At 47.2% G+C, this 17,138-nt stretch overlaps 1 protein-coding gene across 2 annotated transcripts in view; it reads right to left on the bottom strand.

The window, feature by feature from the left end:
• Nucleotides 1–1,058, bottom strand: part of l(2)gd1 (lethal (2) giant discs 1) — a 54,398-nt gene extending 53,340 nt beyond the window's left edge. For both annotated transcript variants that reach the window (XM_022067113.2, XM_022067114.2), the window contains exon 1: nucleotides 886–1,058. In XM_022067113.2, coding sequence (XP_021922805.1) covers nucleotides 886–945 — 60 coding nt within the window. In that variant the 5' untranslated portion in view covers nucleotides 946–1,058. The remainder of the gene's footprint in view (nucleotides 1–885) is intronic.
• Between the last annotated feature and the right edge of the window lie 16,080 nt (nucleotides 1,059–17,138).

Here is a 17,138-nt window from a genome sequence, read left to right as displayed (position 1 = left end):
AGTGAAGTTGACCATCAACTGTCTTCTTTCACAGATAAAACATGGCTTCATTTGCACCAACATGTTTCCTCCCAGAATAATCAATACTGGAGTTAATCCACAAGTAGCTTTTAACATAATTTAAATGTATTCAAATTGTATAGAGTGTGTGTGCTTGTACAGTAACAGCATTTTCAGCACATAAAAAATGGAAAAGTAATTTTATGTTTTACGGAGCAATATTTGACTACAGGAAAATCTTGTAGCACTTAGCAGTGAATCATGATGATCCTGCCAGGAGCTGAAAACTGACAAATGTGTTTGAATTTGTATAAAACACGTTCATAACAGATATGAATGTCACACAATTCATTAGATATCTGATGAGTAATCCTACATTTTAATTTTCTGAGAAGCAAACTGAGTACCTAAGATATACATTCCATACAGTGAGCATGGAAGGTGGCAGTGCTGATATGGATGGTATGCATATCGCACTGTAATGGGTAAAGTTGTCACTCTTTAACTAAGCACCATGCCATTAAGACAAACGGAAGTACAACTCAACCTCTTACATATACACACATCCAAGAAACTTGGTAACTTATCTATATCACGAATAAGAAAGAAATGATACACCAAATTGCAGTTGCATCCAAAGCTTGACTGAAACAAATTTAATAAAACTGCACTGATTTATTCAACTACTTACAACCTCAACAAACTGTAACTATATGACCACCAAGAATTTAGAGGTCAATTTTATTCTTCACGGTGATACGCATAATACCTTGTGAAAAACCTAAAATCAGGGGGAAAATGTTTAGAAAAAGGAACCATCGTATTACTAACTTCACATACTTCCTCCTGGTAGTAAACATAAGAGTTTAAAATTTCCATGCCCACCTGTGACAACCCACGTCCGTCATTCATACGGCGTTTTTCCTCTTTCCTACGGCCAAACATTGTGAAATACCTAATATTAATCAGTAGCAACAAAGTTTCCTGTATAACTCATACGCAAGCAACTCAAACAGTATCCATTACTAATTCAACTACAACATGGTCGCCAATAGTGGTGGACTAAAGTGCTATCCCCAACAGTGTTGCCAACGGACGATTATTGTCATTCACATGGCAAATAAATCAGAATTACCCACTGTGTGCAATTTAACCAATTACGTTTTGTTTGTGTATTGTCCTCTTACTAACAGAGGGCCCACAGTGTTACTGTGGGCAAATTCGACAAAACCTTTCCACAGGCCTGATCATTTGATATATGTCACTGAATATAACAGGAAGAAACGTCTTCACCGGGTCTCAGACCCACAACACACATTCGTGGTTGTGACCTTTGTTCCTACAATTTTCTCGCAGAAACAAAGTCTGATCTTGGTGTCGTCTTTATACTGTGGCTATTTTATACTTTCTCAAATAACGGAAACATTTTCACTGGGACTCGGACACAACGATTTTCTGGCCTACGTTTCTTGGATACATTTTTCGGATTTTTGTCCTTTCTAAATGTCTTTCTGGTCTCAAGGAATAAGCTTGCTATGTTCAGTGCAAATTAATGTATTTGTTCTTTTAGCTATAATTGCACACACATAGTTTCCATTTTATAAACAAGAGGACTAGCTTACATTTTAGTCTTCGAACAATCGTCAGTGTCCATGCTATTTGTAACATTTAGATTCAACAAGCAATGTATGATCTGAAGGTTTCACGGCGACTAGGTATAATGAATTATTCTTGGACTACCAGCCGTGTCAAGTGATTGAATGGAGAAAAACACCAACGTTTCGAGAACCATCTTCGTCCTCGACCTCAGAGTACTGAAGTTAACCTATGTTGGTGATCAGCCACCCAACCACCAAAAAGCAAGCTAGGGGCGAAGTCCTGCGCTGCGCAAGACTTCGTCCCCTACTATGTTACACCATCCTTGCGAAAGAAACGCATTACTGGAAATAGTAAACAGTGTCTTACAACCAGAATGGGGGTGTGCTTACGCTAACCGGGATTTTGTGTTGGCGGAAAGGATTGACTATTCGAACTAGGGTATATTGCTGCTGATTAGAGATTATCCCGTCAATCAACTTTTCATTTGTGAAAGGATTTTGGTTACATGGCTCTGTGGAATTTTAACCCAGAAGGGGCGTGAATCGCTTTGACTGATGGCTACTGCGGCTTGGGGGAGAGAATCACTTCAGCTGAAAGCCTCCATGATTCGGGAGAGCGGGCCATGCCCCTTTTGAATTGTACCATGGCATTTGCCTTGCACCTGAGGAAAAGCACGGAAAAACTCAGTCAGTGTAGCCAAATGGTTAGACCACTCGTTGCGCCGACTTGGCCGTCTTTTCAGGAACAGCTTCGGCTGTCCTGCTAAACATCAACCAGCCCTTGGTCGGCATAAGCGTCTTCCAAGTTGCCGAATTATGGAGTTCCCCTCCTCAGCAAACTTTAAGTCGAAGCTCTCAGTCAGTGCTCTGATGTGGGTGGCGAAGAATGGAATTCCCAAATCCTCGTGAATTTGCGTTACCAGCATACCAAGGCTCGTTGGTTCGCAATGCAAATACACTTGGATTGTAATACTTGAAGCTTCCGGACGTGGCTGCTGACATGCAAAATCCATCATAGGACGTATGAGCTGCTTGTAGAGCAGCGAATCGCTTCTGATGGACAGGCCGCTTTTCCTGTTAATCGTTGCGTTTCCCTGTTTTCCACCTAGCTGACGTGCGCCGATCAGGTCACCCCAAGATACCACGCTGTTTTGACCCATTGTATCGGCTCTCCGAGAAACTGCACTGCTCAGGGCTTTCGGATGTGTTTCGCGTTTTTTAACGAAGAGCACAAGCTGTGCCGCTTGGTCGCTGGGACCGTGGGTTCGAATCCCACTCAAGCCATGGATGTTTGTCCGCGTTTTTCTGTGTTGTGCTGTCCTGTGTACAGGTAGAGGCCTTGCGACGGGCCGATCCCTCGTCCAAGGAGTCCTACCGAATGTCTATAGATCAAGCCAACGAAAAGTTGGGATCCGCAGTGCTCAGGCACTTGAAGAACGGGTCTTTCCCAGTACCTGCAGTATCTCCCCCTCCACGCGTTGTGGAACTTGGCAGTAGACAGTTTCCTGATCCAGCTGCTTTACCCTTCGTTAGAGGGCATCTAAAAACATCGAAATGTCAAAGCATGGCCTATTCTCCCATCCAGATTTGAACCAGTTACTTCCCGAATACAACAAGCCTGAAGCCTTGCAGTTTAAAACACTACCTCGGTATATTAGACTTCGGAAGCTTTGTATAGGCAGGCCTACTCTATTTTTGTTCAATTTGAAAACACTACAGATTCGGTACCCCAGTTCTTTCAATTATATTAACAAAAACTGATTCCGACCTTCGCGTACTATTAGGAAAAACTTAGAGGATTCGAATGTATGCAGCTCAGGTGCTCAAAAGTACTTATTATTCAAAAAAAAAATTGCACAACGTTGAAACACGAACATCGGAACCCAAGGAGATTGAATTCGAGTTGTACAGCCTGAATGAGTGTTAATAATAGAGGCCTTTATCCTTTCAGAAGAACATAATCGTCAACGCGTTGGTGACATGCTCGGGCAGTACCAGGCTCGAATTCCGGATGGAACATCGAATGTCATGCTGTTTTCATGGTTCTCCTCAGTCTTTCCAGACTAATGCTGGATGAATTAACACACACCTTCACGTCTTCTTCCCCCGTTCTTCTACTACGCCTTGTACAATCATAATCTGAGTCAAAGTTAAGTAGCCTCTGTACTTGATACAGCATGGTTAAATACCCTATTTTTTTAGTCGTCTCTGGTCAATATCTGACCGTCGTGACCCCTTTCGGGCGCTCATGCGAAAGTACCACGGTAGGTTCGCACTTCCTTACTTGGGCAGTCTTAACCCGCCAGACTGGAAGATTCGAACCCACGGTCGCAGCGGCCAGGCGCACGAGGACCATGCCTCAGACCGCGTGGCTACTGCGGCCGGCTAAATAACCTATAAGTCTCTTAACATGTCTTGTTATAAAAGAAACTGTCTGTTTGGTTAGTTATTTGGCTGTGGAATTGGGTTGCATTTCTGTACGAATGTTGACCCCATATTATTGATAAACTCTTTCGAGGAAAGCATAAGGGACTCCTCAGTAATCCTTGATTCACAAAGAAAGTTAAACAGGAAACTGTCGAATCTCCTCTGGCACCCAAATGGCTCGCTTCCACGATCGTTTGCTTATGTTTAAAAATAATTCCCATGCTTAAATGAGGCTCGTACGGAACTTCGCAGTCTGTAGGCCTACTTTCACGACTACAAATTCTTATTTTATGTTCTTTGGCTATTTTATTACGGTGAACCATTTCATTTACCGAAGTCATTTACAGTTTAGTGAAATATTATTGAAACTTTGAATCAGAACGGGTATGGGAGTAGGCTCCAAGATGCATGTTTTTGCAAGTTGAACTTTAGTGGAAAATATACCGATATTTTTCTATGTTATTTGAAATGTAAATCATCGTAGTGTCGGAAATTCTATTTAACATTTTTTCTACGTGCCGAACTTTTTGGGTACTTCTATATTTAATTCTTTAAATTTAAAAAATCAACAATTTGCCACGTTTCCTCTATAAGTGGAACATTTTAGGTTTATAGCTTTTTACGATAAGCTGTTATATAAGCTGTCATGAAAACTAGCAATGGCTGGGGGTTTGTCGTGCTGACCACACATCATCCTATATCTGGTTGGATGATCGTTCACCTCTGCTTAGGCATGTGAACGTGAGGCCAGCAGTCAAGCTAGTCGGCTTTGGCTCTGAGAGGGCTGTTACGCCACGGATTATATTATTATTATTATTATTATTATTATCATCCCATCTCTTCACCACCTTATGGGGTATGTACTTCCATGTAACCGAGACTATGTCCCTAAGGTACATAGGGCAGCAGCTATTTCCGGGATCCATATTGTTTTTAGCAAGTGCCACATGTATTATAAAATATTTTACAATACATGTGACACCAAACTACTTCCTTCATTTCTTCTCTTGTCCAAGCCACTCTTGTTTTTCTTGATTGATTTTCTGGTGAGTCTTGGGCTTGTTGGCTGTGCGTGAATAGATGGGATAATAATAATAATAAAGATTTCTGTCTTCTGGGTTGTTGCGCTGTGTAGTCTGGTCGATGTTAACCAACGTTTCAGAGGTCATACTGCCTCCGTCATCCCCACTATCACCTGTCATCGCCAATTTCTACATGGAGAACTTTGAAGAAATGGCGGTGGACGGGGCGACCTTCAAGCCCCTCTGCTGGTTCCGTTACGTAGACGACACGTTTTTCATCTGGCCCCACGGCCCTGACAAGCTCGCGGAGTTCCTCAGCCACCTCAACAGCATTCACGAGAGCATCCAGTTCACCATGGAGACTGAAAAGGACGGCCATCTCCCATTCCTCGACATAGACATTCACCGAAAACCTGACGGCTCATTAGGCCACAAGGTGTACCGGAAACCAACCCATACCGACCTTTACCTCAACTCCAATTCCCATCACCACCCGTCCAACAAACAGGCCGTGCTCTCGACCCTGGTACACAGGGCTAAAGCCCTTTGCGACCACGACAGCCTACAGAGTGAACTGGAGGCACTCACCACCACCTTCAGGAAAAACGGATACAGCAACCGTCAGATTCAGAAAGCTCTCAATCCGCCTGCGAGGCTGCCACCGCCTACTGAAAAACCAGCCTCGGTTGCCTTCCTGCCCTACGTCGGGACGACCTTCAACCGCATAAGCAGGTTGCTGGCCAGGCACGACATCAAGTCTGTTGGTCTTCCGCCAAAGAAAATTCCCAGTTTTCTCCGGCCGGTAAAGGACGACCTAGGACTGAAGACGCCTGGCGTATACAGACTTCCCTGCGAGTGCGGAAAAGTCTACATCGGCCAGACAGGCCGTTCCGTTGAGGCCAGGATCAAGGAGCACGAACGCCACATCCGGCTCGGGCAGCCCGAGAAATCTGCGGTTGCTGAACACCACTTCACCTTGGAGCACAAGATACAGCTAGAGGACACTTCTATCCTCTCCTCAAAAACCGGCTACATGGACCGGTTAATCAGGGAAGCCATCGAGATCGAACTTCATCCTGATAACTTTAACAGGGAAGATGGACTTCACCTGAGCCGGTCCTGGAAGCCTCTGATCCACACACTCCGAGGACTCCGAGAACGAGCAAGAGTGCGCCGCCAGAACCAACCAGACCAGTAACTCGGCCCCTTTCAGGGCCTTTATCCATACAACTACACTCACCTTTCTCTCTCTACTTTCTCTCCCTCTCCCACCCTCGCCCGCGTGCTACCATTGGTCCACTCCCATACCTGCTCCCATTGGCTCGGGGCAGGCTACACCTTTCACTTCCCTGCCTATAAAATCCAACTCCTCACACCCTATTGGCATAGAGATAGATAGAGGAGAGGATTGGATCTCACTTTTCGGCACTGGTCGAGAGAATTGTCTGGTTCAACACTCTCAGCGCTCGGCGAGGTATGGACGGAGGTGACCTGGCCTTTCTGAAGGCCCACCTCCCTGAGCTGCTCCAGCAGGTGCGGAAGCAGCTTCTGGACGCCATCGACGCCGAAAAGCAGCGACAGCGGGCGGCAGCAGCAGCAGCAACAGCAACAGCCGTAGCCGTGGTCGGAGGGCCTACTCGAGCCAACGCTGGCAAGAGGAAGGCCAACGAGTTGGACTTGTCCAACTCGGGCGGTTCGACGGAACCCGCATCTAGGCGCCCGGCGCCCGGGCCACTGTCCGGAGCCGGGTCCACTCCTCTGCCGGCACCGGCGAAAGTCCATCGGCCCGATGGCTCGGCGGCGGCAGTAACAGCAACCTACACCAACGCTTCCACGGGCGAACAAGCCACCTCGTGTGGCCGGCAACTCGGCAGTTATGCTGAGGTCAGCGCGGCGTACACCGGGGTAGTGGCCGGGCGACCGGTTAAAGGGGCGACTGCTGGGGTGGATTCCTCGGCACCGCTCCCCACTAAAGCCGGGGCCTCGCAAGAGGTTAAAGGAGTGAGGGACGTGAAGTCGTCCCGCGGACCTCCCCCCGCTCACCCCGCCGCGCTGAAACCGCCAAGCGGGACAGTGAAGCCCTCAGCCAAGGGACCCGGCTCCCAGCCGGGACCCGCTTCCTCGATGGAGGAGGCACATGGGCGCAGGTCTCCCCGGGCTTCCGGGGACCTGTCCGGGCCGCTCACTGGCGTGTCATCTGACGCCGCTTCTTCTTCCCACGCTCAAGTGGACAAAACGGCTCCGGGGGAGCGCCGTAACAAAACCCCGGTGTACGTGTCTGGGGTGAAGGACGTACGCGGTTTCCTGCAGAGGATTCGCGCGGAGTCGGCCTGCGGGATCGTGGCGCAGATGAAGGGAGAAAACCTGACTCTTGTGCCTGAGACCGCCGACGGATTCCGGGCCACCGTCAGGGTCCTGCGTTCCCTCGGTGAGGGCGAGGGTGTGAGTTTTCACACATTCTCCCTCCCCGAGGATCGGTGCGTGCGCCTGGTGATTAAAAACCTGGGCGTGCGCATGCCCGTGGCCGAGATACGCGAGGAGCTGGCCGCCATGCACATTACTGTGCAGGGTGTCCTGCAACTCCGATCAACGCGCCGGGCCATGGACCAGGACGGTGACCGTCCCCTTACGCCACACTTTATAGTGTCGGTAGCACGGGGCCCCGACGTGGCGAAAGTGCGTTCCCTTACCGAGATCTGCGGTCTGCGGGTCAAGGTGGAGACGTACGTCGCACCGAAGGGGCCCATGCAGTGCAAGCGGTGCCAACGCTTCGGGCACACGCAGCGGAACTGCGGTTATGCACCTAGGTGCGTGGCCTGCGGGGACGCTCACCCATCCGGGTCGTGTGCCACCCCCAAGCAGCAGCTTAAGTGCTGCAGCTGCGGGGGCAACCACACTGCGAACTATAGAGGTTGCAGAAAGTGGAAGGAAGCCAAGGCGGCCGCTGCGCAGCGTGCGAAAGGGGATCGTGGCAGAAAGGACGGCGTCTTCACGCGCCTGCCAGCGCCCAAATCGGCGCCAGCTAAGCCTTCTCTAGACCAGGAGAACTTGGGCCCTGGGTGGAACCACGTGGTCCGTGGTGGCCGCGTCGTCAAAGCTGCGGCCATGGGGAACTCCGCCCCAACGCCATCTAGCGCCATTGCACGGACTGAGCGGCAGGCTGTCTCCAAGGGCGGCCGTGCCAAGCCCGCTCGTCCTGCGGTGCCGGTGGCAAATCCCACTGCACCTGTTCCCAACAAGCCCGCACCTGCTCCCAAGAAGACTGACCCCACCCCACCCAAGGGTCAGTCACCGCTCCAGGACATCGCAGATATCCTGGAGACCCTCTTACCACGAGTCTGCGTCGAGTTGACGCGCCGTCTCCTCGCCGCGATCCACTCCCTCCCACCCGGCGGGTCTCGTCCGCGAGCCCTCCTCAAAACCGTTCTCCTCTTCATGGCCGACAATGACTGCACGGCCTAGAGGACACGGTGGTAAAGCCTTGCGGCTGGCTTACTGGAACGCCGACGGTGTTCGCGGCAGGAAGCTGGAGCTGGAGCAGTTCCTCGGTGACTACGGAGTCGATGTTTGCCTCCTGAACGAGACGCACCTCACGTCGGGTCGGGCCTTGAGGTTCGCGAACTACGTTTGCCACCGTACGGACCGCCCGACGCTGGGGGGCGGCACAGCGATCCTTGTCCGCAGGGGCATTGATCACTACCCTGTGCCGGTCTCGGGTCTGCAGCAACTGGAAGCAACCGCCATTCACCTGGTGCTGGCAACTAGGAAAGTTAAGCTCGTGGCGGCATACCTCGCACCCACCCGGCCCTGGATTGAGTCGGACTTGACCGAGTGCTTAAGCGGGGGTTTCCCGGTCCTCTTGGCTGGTGACCTCAACGCAAAGCACACGGACTGGAATTCTAGGCTGATCTCTGCTAGGGGCTCGCTCCTGCGTGATTACGCCAACAGAAATTCCTGCTTGATCTACGGGCCGGATTCCCCAACCACGGCTCCCTACACACACAACGCCACACCCGACGTCCTTGATATTGTCCTCATCAAGGACTTCGTTCTACCGGTGCACCTGACTGTATGCCCCGCACTCAGCTCAGATCACCTGCCCGTCCTCATCGACACCACGTGCCGATCGTCCTTTCAAAACCTGCCTGATCGCCCGGACTTCGCGAGAATGGACTGGGCTGCATTCCAGGCTTGCCTCGAAAGCAGACTCCCGGGGAACCCCGTGGTAAACGACGAGGAGGCAATCGACAAGTGCGTCGAGGAGCTGACCAGTGCTATCCTGGAAGCCACAGCAGCGTCCGCTCCCAAGCTTCGACCCCGCGTTGACAGGCGACCGCTTCTGCCCGCTAGTATTCGGGATGAAATACGCCTGAAGAACCGGCTGAGGAGGCGGTGGCAGGTCACGAGGGACCCCGCTCTTAAGACCCAGGTCAATCGACTCCAGAGGTCGGTGACCTATCGTCTCAACGAGTGGCGGAACGAACAGTGGAGCGACACGCTCGAATCCTTGGACTGCGAGGACCAGTCGCTTTGGAAGATGACCAAGCGGGTGATGCGAGTCCCCACTCCGTCGCCCCCCTTGATAGTGCCGGGAGGACTGGCTCTCTCGAACCCCGAGAAGGCAGAAGCCCTGGCCGACAGCCTTGAGGTCCAATTCCAGCCGGTAGACAACCCGTCGGACCCGACTGCAATTGACATGGTTAACGAGGAGATGCGAGCATACGAGTATGCCCCCGCAAGTGAACCGAAATTAACCAGTCCCTCGGAGGTCGCCCAGGCCATCAAGGGACTCAAGGTTGGCAAGGCTCCGGGCCCCAACGGTATACCGAACAGGGTCCTGAGACATCTCCCACGACGCGCGGTAACCTTTCTCACGAAAGTGTTCAACGCGGTTCTCCGCAGGCAGCACTTCCCCTCGGCATGGAAACACGCTCGCGTGGTGTCCATACTGAAACCGGGGAAGGACCCCACGCTACCTTCTTCCTATAGACCCATCAGTCTTCTCGACACGGTAGGCAAGCTCTGCGAGAAGATCCTTCTAACGAGGGTCCTACACGAGGTCAGCGAACGCGGGCTGCTGCGCGACGAGCAGTTTGGGTTTCGACCCAGACACAGCACGTCGCTGCAGCTGGCTCGCCTCGTCGAAAGGGTCAACAGAAACCTTGATGAGAAGCGGCTAACCGGCGCGGTCTTCCTGGACGTGGCCAAAGCCTTCGACACAGTCTGGGTCCAAGGCCTCCTATACAAACTAACCGTCCTCAACTTCCCGTCGTACTTGGTGAAAACCATCTCTTCCTACCTCGCTGACCGGACATTCCAGACGTCCTTCCAGTCGGCCGCGTCCACACGTCGAGCCATGCGGGCTGGAGTTGTGCAGGGCGGACTTCTCTCCCCTGTGCTCTTCAGTCTGTATGTCAACGACATACCCACTCCGTCCCTCCACGTCGAGTTAGCACAGTACGCGGACGACACGGCTCTAGTAGCCACGTCCCGTAGCCCAACGCTTCTCGTCGGGTACCTGGAGACCTACCTCAGTAGACTGGAGCTCTGGCTCAGGGCCTGGAGGATTGCTATCAACGTCTCGAAGAGCACCGCGGTTCTCTTCGTTTCGTCGAGAAGACGCATCCAACATCCCAGAGCAGTGCAGTTTCTCGGCCAGCCGATCGAATGGGTCAAAACAGCGCGGTATCTGGGGGTCACCCTTGACGCCGGGCTTACCTGGTCGGCGCACGTCAACCAGGTGGGAAAGAAGGCGGCGCAACGATTAGGTGTGCTAGGCCCGCTCATCAATAGGAGAAGTGGCCTGTCCATCAGGAACGGTGTGCTGCTCTATAAGCAGCTCATCCGTCCCATGATGGATTACGCATGCCCGATCTGGAGGTCAGCTGCCCGCACCCACGTCCGGAAGCTGCAAGTTCTGCAATCCAAGTGTCTCCGCATTGTTACTAACGCGCCCTGGTACGTTAGTAACAGGCAAATACATGAGGATCTGGGGGTCCCTTTCTTTGCCGACCACACCAGAGCACTGACTGAGAGATTTGACTCGAGGTTAGCTGGTGTGGGGAACCCCTTAGTTCGGCAACTCGGGAGGCACTCGTGCCGAACGAGGGCTGCCAGAGGTCGCCCAAGGGCAACCGAGGGCGACCGATGTCCAGCAGGCCAGCCGAGGCCGTCCCCAAACGACGGCCAAGTCGGCACAACGAGTGATTAGACTACTCGGCTACCCTGACTGAGGTTTTCCGTGCTTTTCCTCAGTTGTAAGGCGAATGCCAGGGTATAACTTAATAGGGGCACGGCCCGCCACCCTCCCCCCCCCCCCCGATCGTGGAGGCCATCAGCTGAAATGATCTTCCCCCCACGCCGCAGAGGCCTTCAGCCGAAACGGCCCCCCCCTCTCTGGGTTCAAACCCCAGAGATCCAACCAACCAAATTCCTTTGGACAACTTGCCTGACGGGATAACCTCCCATCAGCAGCAACAGATCCCAGTTTGAATGGTCGAGGCTCCAGCCACGGCGTAACCCTGTTAGCGTCAGCAAAATTTTCGTTTTTTTTTTTTTATATTAAGACCGTTTACCATTTCCAGCAATGCGCCTTGAGTGCAGGAATGGTGTCACCTAGGTAGGGACGATGCTTGCGCTTGCGCAGGCCTCCGCCCTCGGTTAGCTTTTTGGTTGGTTGGGTTGGCCTATTGGCATATTCATCGCCCTGATGACGGAGGCAGTATGACCTCTGAAACGTTGGTTAACATCGACCAGACTACACAGCGCAACAACCCAGAAGACAGAAATCTTCATATTCACCGCTGTGAGAACCTCAAGTCTTAAATAATAATAAAGCTAGAAAAGAAGCACTGTATGAACACATCCCGAAGAGAGTGGAGACAAGTCAAGATAGCCAAATAACTATTTTGTGAACCAACAAGTCAGAGCAGATAGAACCATCCCAAATAATAAACGAGACATTATAATCAGAAACAAAAACGGAACTTGCCTCTGACTTGTCTCCACTGTCTTCGGGATGTGTTCATACCAGTGCTTCTTTTCTAGCTTTATTATTATTATGTTATATACGTATTTTGGAAACCCAATACCTAATTGTTGAAATACAAAGAAATCTATTTTTTCCAGGATTGTCTTTCCAAGAGGTATTTACCACTGTCTTTTAAGACACATAAGTTTTTGGACATCGCTGTGTTTGATTTCGATACTTTCCTGGGGCTGTTCCTCCAAGACGAACAATTTTTGTCCGTGTTACTTTTTCTACGATGCGTCGTTTGGGAGGAAAGTGATAAGCCGGACAGACGGACGGACGGTTGGCTGGTATATATAATTAAAGATCATTGGTTAGATAGGACGTATTGTTGCAATTGGATGGAGTAGAAATGGAAAACGGAAGCAATTTGGCTACCCTTTTAAACACAAAATTAACGTAAATAATATTTAAAAATCCAGTCCCTATCTCAGAGAAAACATAACACATCTCCATTAAAAACACCAAATGATTAATGCTGTTACAGAAATAATCACTATTTGTTCCGAGAATAATACGAAACCAGTCAATCCCCTCTGTGGGCAAAATTCAGAGTTAGTGAATATGAAAGCCGGTTGTATGTACACTTACCAATATCAGTACATAGAAGAGCAGTTTCGTTATGACTATTCTTTAGCTGCATACATTTTCACCAACTAGTTTGACATCAACGGTTATTAAATTATTCAGTAGCCTATACAGATTCACATTTATTACGATGTGAATAATGATACGATAACCACTCGTTTGAAAATTTAGTCTCGAAAATTTAGTATTTGTCATAACTAGAAGTTCTTAACAGAAAATAGAATTGCTGGTTCTAAAAATCCATCTAGCATTCTAAGACAAAGTAGATAGAAATTTTGTAAAATATGCCGAAATAAAATAAACCAATGATATCTAAAATATACGAGTACCCTGCAAAATGCATTTAGTTGTCAATTCTAAAGGGTTCTGACGATGGTGTACCACTTTTAAAATTACTGTATTTCTCGACTAGTATGATTTTGAATATCCAGAAAACCAGTAATTCTAATTCATTTCATTGTGTAGATGTAAACTGATTTCAAGCGGTTAAAATTAAGGGCAAATGATGCCCTCTTATGGTGATAATTAAGGATGTTCAGGTTCTATTAACGTCGTAATTTTCATTTTATTGGAAAGTTATGAGTTAGTTATTGTTCAGGATAGCCCCGTATCAGTTTCTTAGTGGTGTTAGTCAATAACATTAATAATAACAATGAAGGTTCGAAAATATGTTTTGTTTCCCGGGACAGGCCTTCGTGAATACACTTTAAACTTGTTTCCAACATTGCATGATGCAAATTATCTATATTTTGTGAATGAAGAATTACAATGACAAAAGAACGCTATCACTGAAAAAAGGCAAAGTGACTAACAAATTAAGTATGCTAATGCAGACATGTCACGCTATAAATGAAGAGATTTTTTTTCAGAATTAACAAATGGACAAAAGTTATTCTGATAATACCTATGATTTTAACTGTTTTGTTCATAACTCTCTACATAATACGGCATTTTAGTTCAACATCATTTGGGAGGAAATTAATAGTCAATTATAATTAATATAAATTCACATCTGTGCTCAAGCAGTATACGCCATGAAAGCTTATAAATAAGATTTGGGAAGACTGTGAATGGTGTAAGCCAAGCATGTCAAACTCGCGGCCCGCGGGCCGCATGCGGCCCAAAACGAATATTTTTGCGGCCCAGCCAATATAACGATATGTAAGAAACGTTTTAATAAAAATTTCGTAACTTAATTTGAAGGCAAAATTCAGTGAAGTTGGCGTGCCTGGATTTTGCAAATATTTACCTGCCAGGTTTGAAAATACTCGAAAATTCGCATATGAAATTATTTCCATGTTTGGAAGTACTTATCGGTGTGAGCAGTTATTTACAATTATGAAAGGAAATAAGTCTCCTGTCAGATCCAGAATTACTGACATTCACCTTGGGTTAGTTTTGAAAGTAATCACTGCGAACAAGATTCCCCTCGAAGTAGGAAAGATAGTAGCAGAGAAGAGATGCCAAGTGTCAGGAAGAAAACATTTCATTTTATCGTTGTTCTTGTTCTTTTTTTTATACTATACTTTTCGAAATAAACCTACGTTTCTATGAAAATTGATTATTATTATTTTTTTTTTTTGCGGCCCACATAAACTTGAACCTTGTTTGTGTGGCCCGTGTTAGCCTTTGAGTTTGACATGCTTGGTGTAAGCAGATATAACCACAACTTATCTGAAGACAGTATCCCTGAAATCGCTTTGACAGACTGAGAAAAACTACAAGACAATTCATCCAGGACAGTAGGTAGATCGGTAGAGATTCGAACCGGGTACATCCCGAATACAAGTCTAAAACTTTATTATTATTATTATTATTATTATTATTATTATTTACTATTGACTGCAAATGGGTTTATACCCGGTGGCAGTGACCTACAATAAGATACAAAACAATGAGACACAACAGAACAATGAGATACATCAACACAATGAGACAGAACAAAAACAATAATAAAAAAACACAACAAGAAAAGAAAACTATAAGACACAACAAAACAATGAGATACCTCACCACAATGAGACAGAACAAAACAATCAACAAAAGGACACAACAAAAACAATAAGACACAACAAAACAATGAGATACATCAACACAATGAGACAGCACAAAACAATAAAAAAAGGACACAACAAAAACAATAAGACACAACAGACAATGAGATACATCAACACAGAGACAGAACAAAACAATAAAAAAAGGACACAACAAAAACAATAAGACACAACAAAACAACACATCCCACTCAAAATCAACCAACTCATAAATTACAAAACCATCCAACCTAAAGTACTTAACTTAAAAAAAAATAAAACATTAATACCACCTAGACATAAGACAATAACTGTATTGTATTACAAACGTCATGAATACAATGAGACACAACAATACAACATACCACACTCAAAATAAAACATCTGGCACACAATACAAAACACACATCCACTAATTAATCACAATACTTAGAGTAGAATATAAAGTCCGCTCTCAGTACATGAAAATTTTATCCCAAAGAACTACAGCCCTTCATCACTTGGAGACTAAGACACTTCACTTCCCTTATCACCATTTATTCCCAACTTAATAACCCTTAGCTTGTAACTACTTTTCTGACCCTCTTTCTAAAGGTGCCTAATTTACAGGGGAAAGACTCTAGCACGCCTGGAGGTAATTGGTTCCAGCTTCTTATGATCCTATTTACAAAGGAATATTTGCCTACATCCGTTCTTTGTTTCCTAGTCCTAATTTTCCGAGTATGATCGTCCCTGCCCAGGTAGCATGGCTTTAGTAATCTATCCTCTATCGTTTTCCAAGCCCGGCCCCCCGTGTATGCTTTGAAAAGGGCGCACATTCGGGCTATCAATCTACGCTGTGCCAATGTTTCCCAACCAGATTCGTTCGTGAAATTTGCAAATTTAGCCGCTCTCTTCTGCACCCGATTTAGGGCTCTTACCTGCCCTTCCCTGTAAGGGTCCCAACACACAGCTCCATATTCAAGTATCGGTCTCACTAGCGACGTATAAGCTAAACGTTTCGTATTGTTATTTCCCTTTTTTAGTATACGCATTACGAAATGGAGAGCCTTCCATGCTTTAATTAGTGTATAATTTACATGATCTGCCCAGCTCAGATCGCTGCGAATAAGTATTCCTAAGTACTTAAAGCTATTTGCCTCTGGAATAAATTGATCCCCAAAAAAGTACCTCAGCCTATCCTTCACCCTAGCTTTATTGAAGCTGACTGCTTTACTTTTACCTGGATTTATCTTCATTTCATTTTCTACCGCCCATTCCCATAATCTATTCATATCTGTCTGTAACTTATCAATGTCACCACTATCCATTATTTTCCTGTATACTATACAATCATCAGCGAAAAGCCGTATATTTGAATCAATGTTTTTCCAGATATCATTAACATAAGCTAGGAATAGCAAGGGACCTAATACGCTCCCTTGCGGCACTCCTGACGTTACCCTGACTTCATGAGATAGTTGCCCGTCCACTCTTACTCTTTGCGAACGTCCTAAGAGAAATTCCTTTACCCATACCACTACCCTCAAGTCCACACCGGTTGCAGCAATTTTTGTAATCAGCCTATCGTGTGGGACTAAATCGAATGCCTTTGAGAAATCTATTATAACCGCATCAGTCCTGATTCCTTCGTCCAATGAATCAGCAACATCTTGACAAACCGTGACTACTTGACTTTCGCATGAGTACCCTGGTCTAAACCCATGTTGACCCTCATATAACAACTCACTCCTTTCCCAGACTTGCCTTAGATACCCTGCTATAACGTGCTCCATTTGCTTGCAAACCACTGAGGTTAAACTGACCGGTCTATAGTTCCCAACTACCGATCGATCTCCCCCTTTATAAATAGGGACCACTGTAGCCTTCTTCCAGGACCTGGGATAGAATTATTAGTGAGATGTGAATGGATATGCGTGCAATGTTCTGGCAAGTGCACCGGATTTTGGTAACCACTTAACGAGTGACTTCTACCACCGAATTTCACCACCGAGTGGGTAGTACACCTGTTTGGTATTCGGGAGGTCCTGGGTTCAAATCTCGGACCGAAGAACCGGCTATTCTTACGAATGGTTTTCGCGGATTTTCTCAGTTCCTCCAGGCAAATTACGGGATAGTACCTCGAATTAGGTCACGACCGCTTCCTTCCATACCCTTTCCCATTCATTATTCATCAATCACCCCCATCATTCGACATAAAACGTTTAAGCTACTGACAGCGTCTTTAAATAAATCACAAATGAAAAAAGAATAAGAAAATTCTGACTGACTTAACACATTAATGAATTTGTACACACCTGCTCCAGATGGAAGAGAGCAGTAGACTTTATTCTTCGGCTGAATTATGTGGATAGGGGGACCCCAGAACTCTTTGAATAAAAGGTTGTGTGTACCTGAGCCTCGGTCTTAACTTAGCAAAGAGAGGAATCCTGTTTGTAAG

This window comes from Zootermopsis nevadensis, unplaced genomic scaffold (assembly GCF_977971745.1).
Source record: "Zootermopsis nevadensis isolate Lab colony 2312 unplaced genomic scaffold, Znev_1.0 Znev_ptg000012l, whole genome shotgun sequence".
NCBI lineage: Eukaryota > Metazoa > Arthropoda > Insecta > Blattodea > Termopsidae > Zootermopsis > Zootermopsis nevadensis.
Note: the sequence above shows the minus strand (reverse complement) of the source record. Positions and strands in the feature narration are given on the sequence as shown.